Source organism: Pecten maximus, chromosome 8 (assembly GCF_902652985.1).
Source record: "Pecten maximus chromosome 8, xPecMax1.1, whole genome shotgun sequence".
NCBI lineage: Eukaryota > Metazoa > Mollusca > Bivalvia > Pectinida > Pectinidae > Pecten > Pecten maximus.
In genome coordinates, this window is record NC_047022.1 from 24,449,897 (window position 1) to 24,462,060 (window position 12,164).

The following is a 12,164-nucleotide window of genomic DNA, read 5'->3' on the forward strand; positions in this document are numbered from 1 at the left end:
TAAGATATGGGCCCAATGCTAGTTGCTCCATTAGGTCAGAGACGAATATACCAGTATTAGCAATAAATAAATAAATAAATGAAAGGATGTATGAAAGTAAGCATGGCTTTATCATTTTCTGAATGGACATGATGTATCTCTATTCTATATCAATGAAGATATCTTTTATTTTCTTATTTCTTTTTTAATACAAATATCTTTATTTTAACTACATGTATAGACATCTCTTTTTCAAATATGACAAGTCCAAACCTCTTGCCATATAAATTTATCTTTATCTACCCTAGCAAGGACCTCCATATTATTAGTTTCCATGATTCAAAAGTATATCATCTACCAGGGAAAGGGTGTTGATCTCATCTATCTGGTTCAAGGACATGCAGATCACCTACCTGAGTCAGTTATCTTCATCTCATCTACCAGCATCATCACCGTCATCAACCGTCCAGGGTCAATGATTTCATCTAACTAACCTGGGTCAATGATCTTCATCTCATCAACCAGAGTCATTGATCTTTGTCTCATCAAGAATGGTTAGAAGATCTTCACCTAATCAACCCAGGTCAACAATCTTTGTCTCATCAACCAGAGTCAATAATATTCATCTCATTGGCGAGGGTCGATGATCTTTGTCTCGATCATCAACCTGAGTCTAAGATCTTCATCTCATCGACTCGAGTCACAAAATCTTAATCTCATCAACCCGGGTCAATGATCTTTGTCTCGATCATCAACCTGAGTCTAAGATCTTCATCTCATCGACTCGAGTCAAATAATCTTAATCTCATCAACCCGGGTCAATGACCTTTGTCTCGATCATCAACCTGATTCAAAAATCTTCATCTCATCAACTAGAATCGAAGATCTTCATCTCATCAACCAGAATCGAAGATCTTCATCTCATACATCAGATCGAGTCAATGATATTCCTCTCATATATCAGATCGAGTCAATGATCTTCATCTCATATCAGATCGAGTCAATGATCTTCATCTCATATCAGATCGAGTCAATGATCTTCATCTCATATATCAGATCGAGTCAATGATATTCCTCTCATATATCAGATCGAGTCAATGATCTTCATCTCATATATCAGATCGAGTCAATGATCTTCATCTCATACATCAGATCGAGTCAATGATCTTCATCTCATATATCAGATCGAGTCAATGATCTTAATCTCATATATCAGATCGAGTCAATGATATTCCTCTCATATATCAGATCGAGTCAATGATCTTCATCTCATATATCAGATCGAGTCAATGATCTTAATCTCATATCAGATCGAGTCAATGATATTCCTCTCATATATCAGATCGAGTCAATGATCTTCATCTCATATATCAGATCGAGTCAATGATCTTAATCTCATATCAGATCGAGTCAATGATATTCCTCTCATATATCAGATCAAGTCAATGATCTTCATCTCATATATATATATATATATCAGATTGAGTCAATGATCTTCATCTCATATATCAGATCGAGTCAATGATCTTCATCTCATATATCAGATCGAGTCAATGATATTCATCTCATATATCATATCGAGTCAATGATATTCATCTCATATCAGATCGAGTCAATGATCTTCATCTCATATATCAGATCGAGTCAATGATATTCATCTCATATATCAGATCGAGTCAATGATCTTCATCTCATATCAGATCGAGTCAATGATCTTCATCTCATATATCAGATCGAGCCAATGATATTCATCTCATATATTAGATCGAGTCAATGATATTCATCCCATATATCATATCGAGTCAATGATATTCCTCTCATATATCAGATCGAGTCAATGATCTTAATCTCATATATCAGATCGAGTCAATGATCTTCATCTCATATATCAGATCGAGCCAATGATCTTCATCTCATATATGAGATCGAGTCAATGATCTTAATCTCATATATCAGATAGAGTCAATGATATTCATCTCATATATCAGATCGAGTTAATGATCATCATATATCAGATCGAGTCAATTATCTTCATCACTCATATATCAGATCGAGTCAATTATCTTCATCTCATATATCATATTGAGTCAATTATCTTCATCTCTTCAACCTGGTCATTGATCTTTATCTCATCAACAAGGTTCAACGTTCTTCATCTCATCAACCAGGGCCAATGTTCATTGCAATTTCAATAATTTAAGTCAAGGTTTCTCCTACTATTGTGATAGAATTGAAATAATTAATACCTCATTATTATATCCTAAAGGTTTACATATGTTTTACATGTTTTGTTTCTTTCACTTTATGGCACGATACATTTATTTTCTACAAAGATTTCAGATGTAAAGGATGATATTTTTGTTAGAAATAAAGTTTGCTAAAAATGTCCTTTCCTTAACACCTTAAACAAGGAAATGCAAAAAATACAGATCCTCTTATGATTCAAGCTTCATAACTGTGTAATAAATGAAGGCAAAGTGTATAAGTTTATTCAAAATCTATCAAGGAATGAGGTCATTAGTGTACTCAGATAAAGATTTTAAAAACTAGTAGCAGCTGACCCTACAACTCTGGAACTCTTACTCATCCAAGACATCATGGACCTTCACAAGTATGTAGAGTTTGAATCTCCTGGGAATCAAGCCACTAGCTGAGTACTGACTAGAATTTTCTAAAATGAGCAATTAATGGTAATCCTGACTTTGACCTTCAACCTTGACCTTCAACCTATCAAGTTGAAGCTTAAGTGTGTGATGTTTAATCAAAATCCCTCAAAGAATGAAACTCTTAAAGGGGCATTCCTTCCTTTGAATAAAATTTAGGTCATCAAAATTAAACTTACTACAAAATATGTATTTTTTCCAAATGGTAAAAGTTACAATCTTTATATTAATAGGGCACAGTTTTATATACTCTCAAGATAAACCACCAAAGTTCTTCGAGTATTAAGTCCTGAAAATTCTCAATTTGACCCAAAGTATCACTAATTACCGCACAAACATACAATATTTGTATACAATACGCCTTTTTCCTGTACATTGCATGTTTCTGATGTGCGAATGAAGGAATGCCACTTTAATAGAGAGATGGAAACCTTGACATTGCATCTCTGAAACTCAAGCTTATCTTAAATATCATTTGTCCTTGATATCAGAACTTTGTATTAATGTATGAAATAATTGAAGTTTGATCAAAATCCCTCAAGGAATAAAGCTTCTAAGAGTGTTGACAAATTTTCAGCAATATATGTCCATATAAATTAAAGGAACATTTGCATATTTGCAGCAATTTTCTTTTGAAATACCTGTAATAAATTATGTACATGTAGGTAGTACAGACTACATGTATATAGATTTATCTGAAAAACAAATTTTTTAATAGAAGTAAATAATTTGTTTTCTAAATGAAAAAGTAGTGTGATTTAAAAAAAAAAAAAAAAAAAGGGAAAAAAATAATAAAATAAATACATGAACCAGTTTTGTTCTTGACTGCATTTGGTTAAGATTTTATTAGAAATTCTGTGTTGAGTGTAAATATCAAATGTACATAAAATCTGCTACACAACCAGCACACGTAATAAAATATCTCTGAAAAACGTCCAGTACATATTGTTACATTGGAGCTTTCACTTTCAAGAAGGTTTTAAGGTAGAATGTCCCAGTTCTCAAGCTATCTCTAAAACAAAAGAGCTCTAAATAACCTAGGAGTTGTTTCATCAAATTATTACTTAGCAAGAGGCCCAGTGGGCCTAATTTACTCTCATAAATAGTAAAGGATAATTGCAAATCTAGTACCCTGGGTCTTAAGAAGATTCTCCATGGTTTTTAACATATGTTTTAACCCCTGTATAGCCTTGAAAACAGGTCAAGATCATTTATAAAAAAATATATGTATTATACATGTACTATACTAGTTATCTGCTAGCCATGCAAATACTAGTACTCAGGGTCATCTGGAACTTAAGGGAATGATGCTCTGTAAGGTTTTTACATGTAACATACGTAATCTCTATGATTTTGAAAATAGTTCAAGGTCATTTATATGACACATCTCGGCTCTCGACCACAGTTATCTCCCCCAAAGCTCAATCATATTCTGTGCCATGTATGAGCTGAAGACTAAACAGCTTCACTATCATAATAAACTTTATTTAACGAGGATGTAAAACCTGATTTAACCAAGGGTTTATCTCCTTCGAGGTCCTCTAGGACTACACTTTCATTCCAGGTTTGATTCTAAAGCAGGGAGCTTATCAATCATGGCTATCGTTCATGATACATGTATTAATACTTTCAACAGAAATAGAACAAGTTTCTTCAAAATATACTAGCTCCCTTAATTCAAAACTTTTTAACTCCCTAAAAAGGTCCACAACCTATATTTGTCTTCAAGAAAATAATAATGAGGCCTGTATACATAGAAAACAAGAGATCCCAGAGGGATCTTGGCGCCCACCATTGAATGATCTTCATAGGTTCCATGTCAGATTGATCTTTTCTCTACTTTTCCCTTCATTTTACTAATCTGTGCAAATTGAGACATCCCTCCAGTACTTTTCAAACAAGGGAATCCTAGCTATATAAGAAATTTGAGATTTAACACTAATGGCTGTTTGCTTGCCAGGTTGTTTTCAGGACAGACTGGTCCAAAAATGCAATACAAGGGACCAAGGGGAACCTACTTATGAAATTTGAGAAAGATCCATTCAGTACTTTGAGAAATAGAGATAACAAACTTCAATTGTCAAAATCCAAGATGGCGATCTGTCGGCCAGATTGTTTTCCAATTGATCTCAAAATGCACTTAACATTATGAGGCACCAAGGGGAACCTACATATGAAATTTGAGAAAGATCCATTCAGTACTTTCTCAGAAATAGCGATAACAAACTTCAATTGTCAAAATCCAAGATGGCTGCCTGTCGGCCATGTTGTTTTCTGATTGGTCTCAAAACGCAATATGCATAACTAGGCACCAAGGGAAACCTACATATGAAATTTCAGAAAGATCCATTCAGTACTTTCTCAGAAATAGTGATAACAAACTTCAATTGTCAAAATCCAAGATGGCTGCCTGTCGGCCATGTTGTTTTCTGATTGGTCTCAAAACACAACAGGCATAACTAGGCACCAAGGGAAACTTACATATGAAATTTGAGAAAGATCCCTTCAGTACTTTCTCAGAAATAGCGATAACAAACTTCAATTGTCAAAATCCAAGATGGCTGCCTGTCGGCCATGTTGTTTTCCGATTGGTCTCAAAACGCAATATGCATAACTAGGCACCAAGGGGAACCTACATATGAAATTTCAGAAAGATCCATTCAGTACTTTCTCAGAAATAGTGATAACAAACTTCAATTGTCAAAATCCAAGATGGCTGCCTGTCGGCCATGTTGTTTTCTGATTGGTCTCAAAACACAACAGGCATAACTAGGCACCAAGGGAAACTTACATATGAAATTTGAGAAAGATCCCTTCAGTACTTTCTCAGAAATAGCGATAACAAACTTCAATTGTCAAAATCCAAGATGGCTGCCTGTCGGCCATGTTGTTTTCCGATTGGTCTCAAAACGCAATATGCATAACTAGGCACCAAGGGGAACCTACATATGAAATTTCAGAAAGATCCCTTCAGTACTTTCTGAGAAATAGCGATAACAAAAATTGTTTACGGACGGAGGGACGGACGGACGGACGGACGGACGGACGGACGGACGACGGACCACGGACGCAGGGCGATTTGAACAGCCCACCATCTGATGATGGTGGGCTAAAAAGGGGATATTCTACCTTAAAGATTTCATTTTCAGTCAACATTGATTATCTTATATATAAATATGTTTTACCTTGCTTGTACAAGCTATGCTAAAGTCTGAACCACATCAAAAAGAGTCAAGAGAATTTTTCAAAATGCTATGATCATAAGTAATATATGTACTTTTAAACTTTTAAATAAAATGTTATTTTATGAACATTTCTACCAAAAAGGTTGTTTGGCAAATATTGAACTCCCAAGATTTTTTTTTCAAAACTTTCCAACTACCACCAATTTAAAAAAAAAAATAAAATGTTTAAATTTTTTTTATAACAAGAGATCCCAGAGGGATCTTGGCGCCCACCATTGAATGATCTTCATAGGTTCCATGTCAGATTGATCTTTTCTCTACTTTTCCCTTCATTTTACTAATCTGTGCAAATTGAGACATCCCTCCAGTACTTTTCAAACAAGGGAATCCTAGCTATATAAGAAATTTGAGATTTAACAATAATGGCTGTTTGTTTGCCAGGTTGTTTTCAGGACAGACTGGTCCAAAAATGCAATACAAGGGACCAAGGGGAACCTACTTATGAAATTTGAGAAAGATCCATTCAGTACTTTGAGAAATAGAGATAACAAACTTCAATTGTCAAAATCCAAGATGGCGGTCTGTCGGCCATATTGTTTTCCAATTGATCTCAAAATGCAATAAGCATAACGAGGCACCAAGGGGAACCTCCATATGAAATTTCAGAAAGATCCCTTCAGTACTTTCTCAGAAATAGCGATAACAAATTTCAATTGTCAAAATCCAAGATGGCTGCCTGTCGGCCATGTTATTTTCAGATTGGTCTCAAAATGCAATATGCATAACTAAGCACCAAGGGAAACTTATATATGAAATTTGAGAAAGATCCCTTAAATACTTTCTCAGAAATAGTGATAACAAATTTCAATTGTCAAAATCCAAGATGGCTGCCTGTCGGCCATGTTATTTTCAGATTGGTCTCAAAATGCAAGATGCATAACTAGGCACCAAGGGAAACTTACATATGAAATTTGAGAAAGATCCCTTAAATACTTTCTCAGAAATAGTGATAACAAACTTCAATTGTCAAAATCCAAGATGGCTGCCTGTCGGCCATGTTGTTTTCAGATTGGTCTCAAAACGCAATATGCATAACTAGGCACCAAGGGAAACCTACTTATGAAATTTCAGAAAGATCCATTCAGTACATTCTCAGAAATAGCGATAACAAACTTCAATTGTCAAAATCCAAGATGGCTGCCTGTCGGCCATGTTGTTTTCGGATTGGTCTCAAAACGCAATATGCATAACTAAGCACCAAGGGAAACCTACATCTGAAATTTCAGAAAGATCCATTCAGTACTTTCTCAGAAATAGTGATAACAAACTTCAATTGTCAAAATCCAAGATGGCTGCCTGTCGGCCATGTTGTTTTCCGATTGGTCTCAAAACGCAATATAAAGTACTTTCTCAGAAATAGCGATAACAAACTTCAATTGTCAAAATCCAAGATGGCTGCCTGTCGGCCATGTTGTTTTCGGATTGGTCTCAAAACGCAATATAAAGTACTTTCTCAGAAATAGCGATAACAAACTTCAATTGTCAAAATCCAAGATGGCTGCCTGTCGGCCATGTTGTTTTCAGATTGGTCTCAAAACGCAATATGCATAACTAGGCACCAAGGGGAACCTTCATATGAAATTTGAGAAAGATCCCTTCAGTACTTTCTCAGAAATAGCGATAACAAACTTCAATTGTCAAAATCAAAGATGGCTGCCTGTCGGCCATGTTGTTTTCGGATTGGTCTCAAAATGCAATATGCATAACTAGGCACCAAGGGGAACCTACATATGAAATTTGAGAAAGATCCCTTCGGTACTTTTTCAGAAATAGCGATAACAAACTTCAATTGTCAAAATCCAAGATGGCTGCCTGTCGGCCATGTTGTTTTCCGACTGGTCTCAAAACGCAATATGCATAACTAGGCACCAAGGGGAACCTTCATATGAAATTTGAGAAAGATCCCTTCAGTACTTTCTCAAAAATAGCGATAACAAACTTTAATTGTCAAAATCCAAGATGGCTGCCTGTCAGCCATGTTGTTTTCCGATTGGTCTCAAAACGCAATATGCATAACTAGGCACCAAGGGGAACCTACATATGAAATTTGAGAAAGATCCCTTCAGTACTTTCTGAGAAATAGCGATAACAAGAATTGTTTACGGACGGAGGGACGGACGGACGGACGGACCACGGACCACGGACGCAGGGCGATTTGAATAGCCCACCATCTGATGATGGTGGGCTAAAAATCTAAGAAATGATCAAATTCTGGTGACTCTTCAGGTGGTGGATAGTTTGGTTTCAATCACAAGTATATATAAAATTAATGTAGATTCTTAAATCTTAAAGAGTCAAAATTGTATTATTTAAGATAAAGATACTTCATTCCATTTAAATCACACACAGGCTATTTCCAATATGAATATATGAGTGGCAAGTAGGCACTTTTTTTATGCGAGACCAGTTATCCATCCCCCCCCCCCCCCCCCCCCCCCACTTTATTATGTTCTCCAATACATATATAATTACTTATGAAATTATGGTCTATCTGTGATCCCCCATCCTCTCAACCAACACCCAAAACACTGCCCCTATTCTTACTATATTCATATTTGGAAATGGTCTGAAGAATTAATTAAAGGTCAATTAAAAAACCTTTTGAAATAATTAAAAACATAAAATTTAATGAAAAGGTTGCAACATAAATTATTCAAATATATTCATCTGTATATTCATCACATTTTAAAAAGCACTTCATTTCTACATGGTACTGCATGTTAATTTCTGTATACCTCGTATGAAAACTGCATGTCCAAATCAAAAGCATTTATTAAATTAGCAAATCTAATATTACTAAATTCGGACTTGTTTTTCTGAGGAAGAAGACTGTATGTAATCTTAAGTTCATCCATCAAAATTGGACACACACAGTACATATATTTATTACTGTACATTTCTGTAAATTATGTACATGTGTTAAACATAACAATAACTACAACTTCATATAATGAATACATACAATTAAAATCAGTAAACGATCATCTTATACACAGGGGAAAGGAAAGAGGCAGGAGTGAGAGGGCTGAATTAATGGTGGAAGGATATGAGTATGAATGCTGTAGGTTAATGGAAGAACTAATATTAGGAAAGAACTACATCATATAGGCCAAGCCTGTTGTTCAATCCTTTCTCCAAATGAAATTTTATTTTGTTATAAAGAAATGGAAGAACGTGAAATGAAAAAACTTTCCTTCACTTAACAGGTCTTATATGAGAAGTTTCTAAATCATATAATGCACATTGTATATGGATAAATACATGAAAATTAGCAAGAAACAAAACATCGCTCAAAAACCAGATCCATTTTTTGTAATGTTTTATCATTTTAATTTAATATACCAAATCTACATTTCATTTTTGTATTAATTTCAACAAAATTTTGCTTTCAATTCTTTTCTTTAAATATACCCTTCGAAATAGGAATTGGTAATTGAAAAATAAAAACATTAAACTTAAATTCTCAATAAGTACAACTTTGACTCCAAACACTACACACACATGTATGAGGTAATTTGAATATGTATTGATGCTATCAAAAATTCCATTTACAATAAAAACAAATCTAGAGAATTAATAAATATGTTACTGCAATATGTTCAAGCACTCTTAAGTATGTGTCTTATAATGCATGTATCAATTTATAGCTAGCTGGATACATAAAAAAGATATATATTTGTGTACTCCAAACTAAAGTTAGCTAGGTCTGGGGTACATATATATACAACCGCTCTCCTAGGGGGAAAAGTCGGCTAGTTCTGGGGTATACCATCACTTCCCTACGGGAAGTATTTTTGTTAAGATCATCTGGAACAAGGTATAGAGCCCCTGAAATTATGGATTGAATCAATTTTACAGAATTGATTGTCCCTAAAATCCACATTTCACTTATATCTGTAAATGTTTATTCAACACATCCAGCAAGTTTTCTCACGATAACTAGTCCCAATTTTTTTCTTTCCAACATTCTGTCCGTTTGTGAAATTTATGAGGTTGGAATATTCAAATCTCCAATCGTTTCCAACCAACTTCCTCAGATTTGTAGCTCCTATTCTATCAACATTTCAACTAACTGAGGTTTCAAGCTCCAAATATTTCCATCCTTTGAATGTGAACTTTCTGAAACGTGCACCTCTGTATCTTATACAATTTCAGCTGGCTTTATGCAGTTTGTTACGTATACTCTACTTTAAGATAACACTATAATTCTTTCCTGCCAGGTGTTGGCGATCCTCTCCTGTTTCTCACAATGGTTCTTCATATAACTTAATGCAAGCTGACTTGCATTTCCTTCAATATCAAAATAATGCAAAACTTGTCAAATCTTCTTATCAATGCCACAAACACGTTTTTCCACTTCTTTTAAAGAAACATGTATCATCAACACAATACCTTTTTTTTCTTCCTTTTGTAGTAAACAGTTTACTACCGGTAACTGATACTCTTTTCTTTGTGTTTCTTCTCCCATTACAATATATAGATATATTGTCACTTTAAGAACATTTCATAAAATTATTAACAAATTAAAAGACAAAGTTCAAAGTCAAAAACAAAAAATTTAAAGAAAAGCAAATCTCACTGTCCATTTCAGTCTATTGTAAAAAAAAAAATCCAATGTTGAATCACATAATCTGATGTAAAACGTCACACCAATATATTTCATCAGATCGTCAAACGTCCTGTTACGGTGCTGACAGGGGTTTGTAATATAATTAACACACTTCATCAGTTTTGCTTTCCAACATTCCAAAGTTGAGCCGAGGATAAAGCCTCTTTATGACATCAATATGCCATATATCAGCATAATGGATCTCAGATGCCATTTTCTGGCAGAGAATTACATAACGTCAGTCGATAAGCCGGGAAACATTTATGTTACTTCGGACGAATCAGACTGGAAATTATTTTTGCTGTATGATACTTTCCTTATTCTAAGGTACGGACATTTATTTGAATGAATGTTGACTATATTAAGTAACAAACACACCATTTTCACTGTTGAGGGTAAGTACACGCATAGCAATTTTTGGCATCCCCCATTCATTGACGAGACGGTATTGCAACCATCTCAGTCTATTCAGGGGAAGTGATGCTTAACTCCACGTCCCATCATGCTTGACTGATTACGCCATTCTATTTCATCACACACCATCACAGCTTGAGGGAGGGAGCTAGCAGGCCATGTTTGATGACCTTGACCTTTATGATCTCTGACATCACATCGTTGACCATGGGCATCAGGTGACCTTACTCCACTGTATGAATGAAGGGACATCTTTGACAGGTACGTTGTAGGTGTGTGCCTTCAGGCGTAGATTTCGATCATCTGTCAGTAGCACTACATCTCTGAAGAGTCGGATGGGAGCATCTGTTTAAACAACAATTATTGAAAAATATAAAGATACACACCATCTTTATTTCATAATCAAATGTCCAGGGCATCAGATTTATGGAAAGGGAGATTTGAAGTCTTTTCCCAAAGATAAACCAAACCAGGGTACCAGATTTATGACAAGGAAGATTTGAATTTTTTTTCCAAAGATAAGCCAAACAAATAGATATTTGGAAATTAACTTCAATGTACATCTGATATACTGCAACATACTTATATTAGGGCCACCCCAATTTTAGTGCATAACTAACTTATACACATTGACCCAATCATGAATTGGCAACTTAAATTTGTGGTAGAATATAATATAAAGAATCTGCAATTAAAGCAATCATAATTTAATGAAATGTCTACAGTACGAAAAGTGCCAAAATAAGATAGCCACAAAAATGTAGGTTTAAAATAACTGACACTGTTTTACTGTAACACATCCTATCATCAGTATCATGTATCATGAAAATTCTATCATCCTTAAAAATACCATACCTGTTCTGAGGATATTAAACAATACAAGAGGCCCATGGGCCTTAACGGTCACCTGATTTTTGAAATATTTCAGTAAATTTGAATGAAAGAATGAATTTCAAAACAAATAAAACAAATGATAGTCAAAAATGTGATTTCCCTATAACTATAGTAAAGTTTATCCCCTCCCATGGGGCAAACGCGAGACCCCAGGGCTAGGAAATTCACAATTATGGTAAAGCACCTTAAGACCCTTCGATCTGTGAAGAGTATTTAATTCTACCTTATTTGGGTTGTAAGAAGAAGATTTTTGAAATTTCAGTTAATTTGACCCTTTTTGGCCCCGCCTATCAGCCCCTGGGGGTCAGTCAGGGCCAACATGTACATCAAACTGTCATCCCAAGCTGATAACGTTAACGA

At 34.8% G+C, this 12,164-nt stretch overlaps 1 protein-coding gene across 1 annotated transcript in view; it reads right to left on the reverse strand.

Moving 5' to 3' along the window:
- Nucleotides 1–8,532: 8,532 nt before the first annotated feature.
- The window catches only part of LOC117332883 (telomerase-binding protein EST1A-like), a 37,000-nt gene continuing 33,368 nt past the window's right edge, over nt 8,533–12,164 (reverse strand). The window contains 1 exon segment of the mRNA XM_033891947.1: nt 8,533–11,255. Within this exon segment, the coding sequence (XP_033747838.1) occupies nt 11,125–11,255 (131 nt within the window). The 3' untranslated portion in view covers nt 8,533–11,124.